Below are 14,131 nucleotides of genomic sequence, written 5' to 3' on the forward strand. Positions count from 1 at the left end.
GGCAGAGTGAAAAATCCATGCTGGCTATAGTATACAGCCACTTTTGCAGCTGTATAATTTACTGGTGTTACTACACTAGATCAGGACAGCCTCTAACAGAGGCACTGAGACTAAGAAGCATAGCTACACATGTGGTTGTCTCTCTCTCACACAAACATATATATATGAATATCAGAGCTTAAACAAACTTATGACAGCACAAAACAATACAGAGATCATTAACATTATATTTATTTATATTCCAGCTTCATACAAACTGGATAAAAGCATAAACATAGTACATTTCTACCATTTTCAACAAAAATATATAACCAATATGTACAATTATTGTATTAAAAATACAAAAGGGATACAGACTCCACCAATGTCTTTCTAAAAGACATACAGGTACAAGTAGTATCAAAAGTATGAGGAAATCACCAGTTAGTTGTACATTCTGCACTTGACATCACAGAGTGAACTGAGATTAGCAGTCCTATGGTCTACAATTACTTAATGCCTATATAACATTTGTGCAACTTGTGATACAGCTAGGTTTGTTCTTTCTTGCTATATGCACATGAGGTCCATACCCTATATAATGAAACTGGCAAATGCATATTACATGTAAAATTACAAATGTATATTTGACAATATGATATATAAGCAAATAAGTCAAAAAGCCATGGATACAAGAGAAAGAATTAAATAAAGCACTGACATTGTTCAATACAGTGAAAAAACACTGCAATTTGATCTTTAAAGGTTGAAGTTATTTACTTTTATCTACTGATCAATATGATCAGCTGAGTTCAATGTAAAAATCCAAGACCAGCAGTTCCTCATATTTGAGTACTACTCGGATTGGCAGCCTTCACTTTCCCGGAGTCTGTGCAAAACCAACACAAAAACAGAAAGGGGTGTCATTTCATTTCAGTCACTCAAGGGTTAATAGCAGCTGTGAGCACATGATTGCTACCGATTGCCTTCTCTACACATGCAGTGTTCCATAAAAGCCATCCACAGTTGTGAATATTTTTGCACTGCAAAGGCTAGTTGGTCTATACTGATTGTTCCTCTTTATTTAAAGGGTTTACTATTTCCTAATGCCAAGTCAATAAAAAGGAGGCTATTAGATCAGGGTTGGCATTAGCTGCAGTGTCTTGAACTGCCTTAACTGTAGTATTATCCTGATAATTTCTGTGTGACAACAACTGTTACTATTGTACAAGGGTAAAAAAAGGGAAAATATTTTAAGTAAAAGATGAGATTGCCATTTGTCATCTAAATGTGACAAATGTTTTCACCCACCATTCCATATTCCTCAAGGCACAGGAAAGGGATGCAAAACATATCTGCATCTATACTAATACAGGACTAAACTGTCCTGCATTATTAGATACAAATCAACAAAACCAGCAATTCCAAAATTGATCATCTGTGCTTTGAGTGGAACACTAAAAATGAAGCTTGAAAGTCAAATGAAAGGCTGAATCCTTCCTATAGACCACCTTTACTTTGCACATAGGTTTAAAAAAAAAACCCTTCTGAAAAAGTACAAAATAATACTGAAATTAGGCAGGTGTAACTCCCCTCCCCCCAGAACACAACATTTAGAGTAGCAACAAAGGCATTGTAAACAAGCAAACAAGCACTGTGTACTTGAAAGAATTCAACATGTTTCTCTTAGGAGGTTAAAGGCCAAATGTAGCTTGTCAACTAGATTTCATTATCCCAACAAGGTGATTAAAATCTGAGGAAGGTTTTTTAAAAATGCTTCCAGGCATCGGGGGAGTGCAGTCAGAGTTATTCATTGTGATGCGCAGATGTTGGAATTTGGAATGATACTGTGTGATGTGGCAGATAGCAACAGTGGTAGCTGACAGAATGCTGCACTGTGCATTTCAAGCAACACAGTTTGAAAAGTGCCAGGGCAATTTCTTCACAGTATTTCACATGCAAGGGAAAGAAGAGTGGAAGAGAAAGGGGGAGAAGAAGCCCCATGCTGCTTTAAGGCAGGGAAGGAGGCAAACAGGTCCACCATCCTTTAGAGTTCCAAGGCTCCTATACTAGGGATGTCATCTTGTGCTCTCCTTTAAGCTGGCTCACTCAGGATCCAAAAAGCCCCAGTTCTTAGACGGCAGAGACTTGTTCATCTTCTGCAAACGCAACAGGACAAGAAGTAAATAAATTTCAAGATATTTAAAAGTAAAATGTATAAAATATATAAATACAGTGGCTTCTGGAATGGTTCACATGTAAAACTAAACCCATGGTTTAGCACTACAAGAGCATGCACTCTCCATTCCGTCTCCTGCACAGTGATGGGAAGGCCTTTGTTAACATTTATTTTTGGTTCCAAAGAATTTTGCCTTGTTATGTAGGAATCAGATACTGGAATTTAAAAACAAACTGGTTAGTAAGCAAGCCAGCTTTATAACCCATGGTTTAAAGTTGGTTGTTTAGAAACTGGCCAGAATTTGTTTTAAAATCCAATCTCTAATTTATAGGTAATAAGCTACATAGTACAGACACTGAAAGAAAGTATTTGCAAAGTCCTTCTCCTTGCTGTCTAGCAGAAGAGGGTAGCCAGAGTAATTGCTGAGGCTTCTTCTAGCTTGTGCAAACAGTGCTAAACCATGATTTATGGTTGCATGTGAATCAGCTCACTGTGTTCACATTTCTCCCCATTAAATACTGAACCTGATCTGTTTTTCAATACCTTTCTCCCATTTCCCCTTTAGATTAAAATACAGTTTGGCTGCTCTGCCATCTGCACTTTAATTTTATCAAATCAGATCGTTAATTTTTCTTCTTCTGTTAATCAGTGTTCAATTCAGTGAGAACGCAACCCAACTCACCCCTCCGCTTGGCTAGGGTGAGTTGGATGGTGCAGAGCACTGGCTGCGCTGGGAGGGTCCTGTCTGTACCAGGCTCTGCCAGGCTCCACCAGGAGTCTGCTGGCGCTGCCGGGGGTCTGCCAGTGACAGCCAGCCTGGTGGAAGCCCCCAAATTGTGGTGTTCTAGAGGAGTAGCGGGGATGGAGCTGCAGAGGGGGGACTTACACAAGATCCTGCTCACATCCAGATCCCTCCCCAGGGTCCGGATCCCCCTGCAAATTCTGCCAGCAAAAAGGCTGGCACAGTAAATTATTTTTATTCATTCTCCATCTCTACAGGGATTGCTTACTCCCCGGAAGGCCTGTTTGCCACATCCGGTGCTTCCTGGCCTGTTCATGTGCACAGCTCCCAAGCAGGAGGAGGATCCCGGGGAGCTTTCCACCAGCCCCGCCTCCACGGGCTTCCCAGCAGTTGGATTACTCTGTAAGGTTCTAATTTACACCCATTTGTTACAAATATTGAGTAGCCCTGCACTTGACTCTATTGAGCCATAACCCTGAGAGCACTGAAGTGCTGCAGAGGAAATACAAAGTTTATAGCATCTTGGCCTACAAAGCAAAGCATCTGAAGATCTCTCTTGGATTTTACACCAAAAAGGAAATGACTTGAGAATTCTGCCCATGGAAGTTCTTCCTGCTCAGAATAAAGTTATCACACCACATTAAAACAAAAACCACACTATGGGATGAGCTGGCAGCACTTCTGCCATAACAGCAAGAAATTATTAGGCAGTAAAACCAGAAGCTAAATTCTGAGTTCAAGTGTTTGATAGAAGCTCACACTCTTCTTGGATCTGCACAACCTCATTTAGATGCAAAAGGACTTATGGAAATGAATCCTTAACATTATTTTCAAAATGTGATAAGATGTTTACCATCTTCCTCTGTGGAAAACCCTTGAGACTGATAGTGAGCAAGATGTGGGTCTGACTCATTTGGTTTGTGCCACTGAAGTTTGTTAACAGGCCTGCTAGATGAATGACCCTGTGATTGTTGCTGTGAAGCTGAAGTTCCAGGGGCTTCGCTTGACCGTGCCACCATCCGAGACCTCTGAAGTGCTATGTTGTAATCTGGAGGTTTTCGGGTTGGGTGGGAAACTCCTTCAGCAAAGTCAGCAATGGGTATTCCTACATAACCAGGTGGTGTTGGTGGTGGTTCACGATAGCGGCCCTCTTTTCGAGCTGCAGTAAAATAATGCATAATCAGCAGTGGTAATCATTTACATACATTTGTTACAAGCACTACGGATCCATGTAATGGGCTCTATTAAGTCATAATCCTGGTAGCTTTGGTGTGCTTCCAAGGGAGTGGAACAATCTGGCATTAAAAACAAAACCTAGTATGAACGTGAGCCAGCCCAAAGATAAATGCAATTACATTTCATTGAGTCAAATTGGGAGTTGAGATATGCTTAAAATTTTCCCATTCAAATCAGTGGGATCTAAAGTGCTTATTTCTGGACTGATTGTACAGGCACATCCATACTATGTTTCTACACTATACATAAATTAAAAACAGATACCAGCAAAGGTACAGGGGGAAAAGTGAAATACAACAAAAGACATATAAAACCTGAGCCAATTATAAAAACCAGCTTGTGATAATACTTAAATTATGCATGCAGGGCAAGACGACATCTTGCAAAAGAATCTCAAGCTTAGATTTTTAAAGAACACAGTTGTTGATAAAAAGACACTATCAGGCACAGACAATATATAACTGAGCTTTCACCTTCTAGCAAAAAAGAGCAACAGCACTAATCCACTTTACATATTGAAGTATTTTGCAGAACAGATCACAATGAAACCACAGTTGTATTGCATATAGTTCTCGCTTAAAATGATATTCTGACAAGATGCATGCTTTGCCTAATTCTCTCAGCAGTTAAATCAAAATAAGCAAAAAAAAAATCACCAAAAAAAGCACATATAGTGTTCAAGTACTGAATTTTGAATTCCTTCCTTATGCATGTTTATTTACACATTTTAAAATATCTATACTGTCTTTCCAATAATAAGTCATCCAAGATGGTTCACAAAACAATATAAAGAATAAACACATGAATTAGCTGTAATAAGTGAGAAGGAATAAAAGTTAAAAAATCTGAGAAATAAAATGTTTGGGGTGAGCAAAACTCCCCATTATGATGACTGGAGCAGGGGAGAATGGCAAAAATACTTAAGAGTGAACGCAGAAAGATCATTATGTGATCATGTAACCCACGGATATGAAACCTCAGGCCTAGGGACTGAGTGGTTCTCTACCCAACCCTTGGGATTTTTCCTGGGCAGCACACCTCACCGGTTCTGCCCCACGACCCATTCTTAAATGGTTTTGTGTGGTTGGAATATGCACTTGAACTAAGACAATGCCTCTTGCGTGCCAGCAGGGAGGATGGAGAGAAGTCTTTCTCCCCCCACCCCTCTGTATATGTATGTGTGTATATATAAAAATGAAGTAACTGTTACTGTTGACTATTACGTTATTTTGGTTTGTGGGTATAACTGAGCACTCCAACACTTAAGGGAGAAAAAATAGGGTGCAGTCATGGGATTACCCATGAAGAATGTATCCTAGTGATCCCCAATTGGTCTATCTAATGTCAGGAGGAACATCTCAGCTTTCCCAGATATCTGTTAAAGCTTGTGGGGTTCCACTTATCACTCTTTAACTGGCCATCTATTCACCAGAATCTGTGACAGATGTAAACTTGCAGAAAAAACGTGCCGTCAACCATTTTTATCCTAAATCATTTGAACTAACCTCACTTCCTATAGCATGATTTATTCCAGTCCTTTCAACCCCTGCTCTCTGACACCATCTTTATTTTTTAATATTATAGACAAATTTAAATCTGTATTAGTCATTAATATGTAGAATAAAATTTTGCTGAACAACATGTTGCAATTATTCCTGATAGAGGTATATGGCACAGCACTTCTGAATAATATAGTGCTATTGTTGGCATGGAGAGAAAAACAACAACCAAGACTCCATATTTGAAGACAATGGCCTAAACATATTAACCAGCTGGAAAAGAAAATCAGAGTGTATTTAAATGATTCAAATGTGGGCAGTGCTAAGGCAAGCTCAAGGAACTATTTAACAAAAAAATAACAATGGAATATCTCCAGTAGGAAGCATCACTTCACCACAAAACGTTTGACTGAAAAAGCAAAACATGAGAGAAGACTATGAGCTGGCTATAAGTTTTGCTTACAAAAAAATAAAGAAAAATAACTGAAAAATAAATTCATATTTATAGCAAATATGTAGGATACTTTGTGGTAGACAAAGGTAAACTTACCAATGAGACCCTTTGCATTACTTGTTGACACAGCTATATGAGCTGGCATGGGAACTGGCTTTGAATCCTCTGCTGTTATAGATGTTATGCTACTCGTTTCAGCTTCAATTGACACATCCTTCCCACCCCTCCGTTTTATGGTACCTGTATCACCTTCAGAGTCCTCTCCCCAGTAGCCTGTGGAGGATGCCCAGCTTGCTCTGGACTGTGCTTGATCAAGGCCCTCCCTACCTTGACTCTGCCTGCCATACTTTGTGCCATGATCGGAGAACATCATCGGGTCCATGTGGCTGCCTGAGGCCCACAGTCCTGCCCCATCGCCTGAACTATCGAAATGAGCATGTCCAAAAGGAAGAGTCTCCCAACTTCGCTGGTGCTGTATTGTCTGTATGTTGTCATGGGAACCACTTGAGCAAGAAGTCCAACTGCCACGGCCGCTATCAGCTGCATCAAGCGATGCTCGATCTCCCTGATCCTGTGATAGCTCCTCAGTACTGGGAGAAGAAAGCATGGTTGCCCCAGCATACAAGCCTCTGTTCTCTGACAATGGTGGGTAGTAGCTAAAAGGACACAGGAATGACAGAATTAACAGGCAAAATACAATGATGTAGCCACTGGCAACTTGAATGACCAAGGAACCTTGGAGTTTTCAGTAATTTACTACGTGGAAAGTGAATTTCATAGTTACCCCCACAATGCATACAAAAGCTGTAACATTTTTCTACACATGCAGCATTTACACAATGCATTTTGTTCAATTTCAAGTACCAACCAGTTAACTCTAAAGGTATCTGAGCTCAAATACACATACTTCAATAGCCGCTAAATATACATTTGATGCAACCGTCCTGTGGATCTGTTAAGAGTATTAGGAGCACACATCTTCCCCACCAATGCTCTGTTATCTCACAGAGCAGAGTTTAGTCTAATGTGCAGCTAGACATATTTTGTGCAGTGCCAAAAAATGTGTGCAGTGTGAAACATGCTTTTGTACAGGTGAGCATATGGGATTTAATAAGGAGCTAGGCAGCTTCTAAAAAAGAAATAGATGAAAAAAATAGAAAATGAAGATAAATATTGGGTTCCTTTCAAATCTTCATAAACTTATATTGTAGGACTGTTTGACTAGTTTGGGGGCAGGCAGTGTGCTAGCTGCTTGTGTAGTAGGAAGGAAAGCTTAGAATAAAATCTGTCATGGAGATGCAGATACATTTATTAATATTTATCAAAATAATTGCGAGATTGAGGGCATCAGATACCAAACACCATCTGGAATTGGATATGGCAAGATATCCCTCAACAAAGTATAAATTTAAAGGAAAGTTTCTACAAGATCATTTTTTGTTGGTACATAACACCTGCAAGCCTTAATAGTATTTACACTTAATAGTACTTAGTAGTATTTACAGCCAGCAATACATGTTGGAGATGCAAAGTAACAAACACAGACCTGAGTCACTTTTTTTGTTCTTGAACAAATAAGAGAACTATTTGGAGAAGTGCAATAAATGAAATTGAAATAATAATGGGAAATAAACTATCACAATATAGTGAAATTAAGCAATATGGTAAGGGTTAGAAAGATAAGCAAAAATGGAGCATATTTGTCATGTAAAAGAAGAAAAATATCTTATACTATTATGTTACATTGTATACTTCTCATATATACAATAAAAATAATTATAACTATTTTTTGCCATGGACTGATGATTATCAGCTTGTGGTAATACGGAGGTGGGCTTTTACGCTGGGGGCACCAGTGTTGTGGAATGCTCTTCCTGCTGAAATATGGGAGGCCTCATCAGTACTGGCATTCTGCTGGCTTGTGAAAACACACAAGTTAGACAAGGATTTCCATGATTTCCTGCTTTGATTGTTGTTTCACTCGTTTTAACTGTTATGCTGTTTGATAGGCTTGTTTATTATATATTTTAATTATGGATGTTTTAGTATAGTTGTTTTACTGTGTATTTTAATTACAGGTAGATGCATTCATAATTGGTTTAATTCTTGTTATTTTGCTGTTGGCGTTTGTGAACCACCTTGGCATTTCTTTTTGAAATGAAAGGTGGTATATATTAAACACTCTGTAATTCAGTTGCACAACTTATTATCATTGTTAATTGTAAAATTTACACAATAAAATAATTGGTATGGATATATATTTTCCTGAATTATTTTGTCTTCTATAATATGCTAACTTTATCATTATTACAAGATTCTTTCAAGCCATTCTGTTTAAGAGGGGCTGTTCCTTTTTTCTCTCCATGCTTTGGCAACATTTATTTTTTAGGAAACAATAGATTTAGTGTTCCAGCTCCTCCATAGCTCTTAAATAATTTAGTAATAATGTTTTAAGATTATTTGGTAATTGGTATCCAGTCATTTCTGCAATAAAATTTCAGATTGTAATCAAGTTTAACTGTATAATTGGGCATCTCCAAAATAAATGCATAAAATGTGATTGAGTCCTATTACATTTCCAACTGTTACTTTGTACTGATTAATATATCCTATTGGGTGTATAGGGAGCCAAAAATCACTGGTGTAAGTTTTTGTAAAAAAAAAAAAAAAAATTAATTCTACAGTTGTTACTTCTTGGTAGAATCTTAACCCACATCCAGTTTTATCCCTCAGTACTTAATTCCTGGAACAGATCCCTAAGCCAATTGCACAAAAATATCACTTGTTTACTATCAAGTTCCAAAATAAGAGAACAAAACTGACGTATAAGGCCCTGTTTTCAGATATCCAGTTGATACCATACCCTTAGCAGAAACCAGTAATGATATGAAACGAATGCTGATAAAGTTAAAGAGGAAAGCACAAAAGCACAACTACAGCTGAACATCAAGAAGACTAAAGTAAATGACAACAGAAGATTTATGTAACTTTAAAGTTGACAACGAGGACATTGAACAATTAACCAAGATGGAGACAATAGTCAAGAAATCAGAAGAAGGCTAGGACTGGGGAGGGCAGCGATGAGAGAACTAGAAAAGGTCCTCAAATGCAAAGATGTATCACTGAACACTAAAGTCAGGATCATTCAGACCATGGTATTCCCGATCTCTATGTATGGATGTGAAAGCTGGACAGTGAAAAAAGTGGATAAGAGAAAAATCAACTCATTTGAAATGTGGTGTTGGAGAAGGGCTTTGCGGATACCAAAACAGACAAATACTTGGTGTTAGAACAAATTAAACCAGAACTATCACTAGAAGCTAAAATGATGAAACTGAGGTTATCATACTGTGAACACATCATGAGAAGACATGATTCACTAGAAAAGACAATAATGCTGGGAAAACAGAAGGGAGTAGAAAAAGAGGAAGGCCAAATAAGAGATGGATTGATTCCAGAAAGGAAGGCACAGACCTGAATTTACAAGATCTGAACAGGATGCTTCACTACAGATGCTATTGGAGGTCACTGATTCATAGGGTCGCCATAAGTCGTAATGACTTGAAGGCACATAACAACAACAACAAATTATTTTCAGATATAACAAGATTTCAGATCTAGTATCTTCCCTTACTTCTTCATATTTTCTAGTTAAAGCTAATAATGCTTCTCTTACCTGAAAGTACTGGAATAGTGGGGGGTCTTGTGCTTCTCACTGCTAATGAAATTTCAGCGTATGATTTTACACCCATCTGGTCATGAGGAGTTTTTATTTTTATTTTTTTAATTATATTTCTCACTTCCTACAGATTATTCTAATTTGATCCTACTTTTAATACCTTCATCAGATACTTTAGGAAATTTTTAGTTACTTAAAATTCATTGATGTTTCATTTCTCTCAATTATCGGAACTATATAGTTTCTCATAATAGTTCTTAAACTTTCACATTTTTTGCTTCTTTTTTATCATATCTTATCAGCGGTATAACATTTTCTTTTTCTTCAGATAATAATATAGCTAATAGTTTGGAGGGCTTGTTGAGAAACTCAAACTTCTTTTGTGTTAAGTAAGTTGTTGAGGTTTCTAATCTATGAACTTTTTTGTAGATCTAGTGGTTGTCTAATTCCCATAATTCTTTCATGTAAGGATCTTGTTTACTTATCTTCCTATTCTAATTTTTTTATCTATAAATTTTTATTCTTGATAATTTATTCTATTTTTAATTTCTCTGTTTTTTTAAAATAAAGATTCCTCTTACATAAGCTTTGCATTGAGCAGGGGGTTGGACCCGATGGCTTTATAGGGCTCTTCCAACTCTATGATTCTATATGTCCAAAATTACTGGCCTAGGACACAATCCAACTGGCATATACACCAGGCTGCGGGGATACAGGATGTGGCTGAGGAGAGAGGGAGGGCACCGGTGCAGCCGGGCTGCACTAGCAGAAGTCATTCTCCCCCCAGTGCAGCCACAGAGCAGCCAGGGAACTCTGCCATCACCCAAGCACATCTGGACCTAGCCGGCTCAGCTGAGACCGGCACAAGTAGAGCCAGCAGAAGGCCCGAGAAAGGGGCATCTGTGGGAGGTGTTGGGGGCAGAACCAAGAGGAGGGGGACTTAGGCCGCATCCTGAGGCTGTATGGCTTGGTCTTGCGGCCCCAAGTCCTAGCAGCAGATACTCTGGAAAAAGGGATGCCAGGAGGAAACATTACTTTCTTTTCCTCATGCAGAGCTCTGCTGGAGCATCCTCCCCTCCCAGTGGCTCTTGAACACAGGCAGGAAGTGGCAGCCCCTTCCACTGAGTCCACTTCTGCCAGCCTCCATTGAGTTGGACTGTAATTCTGCTGAGCCAGGACCCAACAGGCTCAGCTGGAGATCTGCCATATCCTAACTCAGCCCAGTGTTAATGTCTATAGGATTGCATCCTAACAGATGTGACTAGTTTTTTTATTATTTAAAAATATATATTAAGTCTCCAGTGTGGGCTTCTTGTAAGATCTTTGTTTGCCCATATCAAGCATATAAGGGCATAATCTGCAAAGGTGGCAGATTCAATTTTAACAGGTTTTATTTTGCTCAGTAATGTTGGGGATACTAAAAAGAAAATAAATCTTGAATATGAATTATACACAGATGAAAAAAATGTAGATTTCCTTTCTCTTTTATTAAGTATCTTAACTAATCTATTCCCAGTTTTGAATTTATTATGCCACTGAAGTTTCCTGCCAGAACTATATCCCTAGTGGGGTGATTGTTAATTTGTTTAGCTAAGAATTTATAAAATTTACCTTGAAAACTATGTGGCCCATAAATACAAACTAGTGTAATTTCTTTTCCCGGTATTGTACCTTTGACCAGGATATATCTGCCCTCTTTATCTGTTATGACCACTTGATTCATGAACAAGCTATTTTTTTTACTATTATTGCCATTCCCCTTTTTTCCTGTGTATATGATGCTACAAATACTAGTCCTGATTTTAAGTTGGTGTAAGGGTTTTCTTTGGATTTCTCAACATTTTTCAACTTTGTCTTGTACTCTTTCATTTTTTTGAATGGTAAATTCAATCCTTTAACATGGTGTAATAATTTTTACTGTATTCATTTTGTGATCATATGACGCTTTCCCAGACATTGATTTCTTTAGATTGATAATTATACAAATGTAGTCCCCAGCCCTAAAATTTTCTAGATTCCCAGTTTAATATAATTTGCATTATATCCTCTCTCTTCCCCCCCTTCTCCCTTACTTCATGTTAATTTGTTCTTTTGTTTGTTCTTCTGGATTCAGTGTTTATCTAGTCCCACCTGAAGATTCAACATTGTCTTTATTAGTTCTTTTATGTTGATTTTTATTTGATAAGTCTGTGTTAGTGATTGGAGAGTGTTCTTATTTTCCAGTATCAGTAATAAATATTCCTTCTATCTGTTCTTTCATTGGATTAGCTTCTTCTTATGTTTTAACTATGATCCATTTGCTCTTCAATAAGATAAATAATCTAAATGGTATCCCCTATATATATATATATAGGGATGTTAGCAGCTGATGAAGGCGGAAGCTGAAACGTTTTGTTACTACAATAAAAACTTCTGTTTTGTTAATCACAATTATGTTTATATATATATATATATATATATGGCAGTAGTGCAAGAAAATTGAATTCCACCTTTTGCTTAAATTATATGAGTGTGCATCAGCTAGGATTTCAATCTAGTTTCCATTTATAATACATTTCTCTCCTGCCTAGTACCTGTAAGTTATAGCTTATTTTACTCTTAAACTAATAACTTTAACCAAGATCTCTCTCGTGTACAATGCTCTTTTTAAAGTACTCAGGCCCATTCTATTTTTAGATTCTGTTCTAAAACCTGCTTCTATCCCAACTGAATAAAGTCTGTCCAAATGTATCTAAGTGAAGTGTTTTTCTTAGAAGACTACTAGGTTTCCTCTCTCCACTCCTTCTGGAAGACCTCTACATTTTAAATTAAATAACAATATATTTGGAAAACTTGGGGCCAAGAAAGCAACCAAAAAGGAAGGAAACTAAAGCGGAGAAAAGTAATGAACAAACCTTACTGCCTTGGGATAACATTCAGCAGACCTTATTAAAATAATTAAAATCATTTGAGGAAAGAATGACTTTTGAAAAGTAGAAAAAGGTAGAAAAAGGTAAAAGATTGATAGCTGATCAAGGTAAAACATTCTGAAGTATAACAGATAATTTAGATAAAAGATTAGAACAGAGATGCAAATATACAAAACAACTGGAAACTGTGGTGGGAAAAAACAAATGCTATAGAAAAATCTACAGGTGAGATAGAAATTGGAATCACCACTAATAGCAAAAACAGAAACAGCATGGACAGAATTTAAACACCTGTTAAGGGATATTAAAGCAAAGAATAAAGAATTAGAAACAGAGCTTGAAGACAAAGACAAATTGGAAGAAGCAACACAGGAGCTTCATAAAAAATGTAAACAACAACAACAACAATAATATGTAATCTGAATACCAAAAGGATAGATCAATCTTGAATTCATGTGGATATATATTACTGCCATTATGGGACATATAGTTACATTGTTTTGCTTTTCATCCTAAGGCAGAGTTACTTCAGTGATACCATATAGCTCTGGAGTAGACTTTTAATACATGAAATTCCTACCCTAGGCTGTACTGATCTGGTTCAATCATGGCTCTTCGGTCAATCCTGCCCACTCCAAGATTAGTCTCCACAATGCTAACAGAGTGCCTCTGTCTTCTGTCATCATGTAGTGGCACTGGCATGGAATCAAAAGAAGAATTGCTGACAATGCTAGATCTGGAGGAAATTTCACTATGACCAGAGTCTGAAAAGTTATCCACAGTGCCACTGGGAGCCAGAGTATAACCTGTACAGGGAAGAGTAATTTTAATCAATACCATAATAAACCTGCTAGCACTTTTTATACATATTCAAATTATGTACCTCCAGTATCTAAGTTACTTTTTATTGTATTTTTTTTATTCAGAGAACAAATAATGTACAATGGGGTATTCATAATATCTTATTTCTAAGATGGGGAATTTGGAAAGACAGAGACCAACATCAACAGATGATATTTTGAAGTGCAGAGCTTTTATTACTTGTCGTTATACTTGCAGTTTCAACACCCAACTCACATTCTTCAAATGGACTCAACACAATGCCACCCATTTTGCCACTCACTGCAATGTAGTTTGAGTAGAGAAAAGAAAATCTGAATAAACCCTATCTCTGGACCGGGCCCACAGTAATCCAATTATAATAATTACTGCACTGTCACGTACAAACCTTATCTACTTATGAGACTTTCATGTGACTGCAGACATTTAAGAATCTAATTTGGTAGCATGGAGGAAATGGGGTGGTGCTACCGCATGTATGAATGAGACGGAACGTCCTTGATTCTGCAACTAGGACTGATGCATACAGGAAATGCAGTCTCACTTGTGGATGAAACACCATCATTTCAAATACAAAACACTTTACATTAAGATTTCTATTCCTTTCAAATTTC

The 14,131-nt window shown here is 37.5% G+C and overlaps 1 protein-coding gene across 7 annotated transcripts in view; it reads right to left on the reverse strand.

Annotated features, from left to right (window-relative positions):
- Positions 1–247: 247 nt before the first annotated feature.
- Positions 248–14,131, reverse strand: part of RAPGEF2 (Rap guanine nucleotide exchange factor 2) — a 301,620-nt gene continuing 287,736 nt past the window's right edge. For 6 of the 7 annotated variants that reach the window (XM_061584376.1, XM_061584372.1, XM_061584373.1 and 3 more), the window contains 4 exons: positions 13,258–13,483; positions 6,186–6,745; positions 3,754–4,059; positions 248–2,138 (listed from right to left, as the gene is read on the reverse strand). In XM_061584376.1, the coding sequence (XP_061440360.1) occupies positions 2,113–2,138; positions 3,754–4,059; positions 6,186–6,745; positions 13,258–13,483 (1,118 nt within the window). In that variant the 3' untranslated portion in view covers positions 248–2,112. The remainder of the gene's footprint in view (positions 2,139–3,753; positions 4,060–6,185; positions 6,746–13,257; positions 13,484–14,131) is intronic. The other variant, XM_061584377.1, reaches the window with a different exon arrangement.

This window comes from Rhineura floridana, chromosome 9 (genome assembly GCF_030035675.1).
Source record: "Rhineura floridana isolate rRhiFlo1 chromosome 9, rRhiFlo1.hap2, whole genome shotgun sequence".
Lineage (NCBI taxonomy): Eukaryota > Metazoa > Chordata > Lepidosauria > Squamata > Rhineuridae > Rhineura > Rhineura floridana.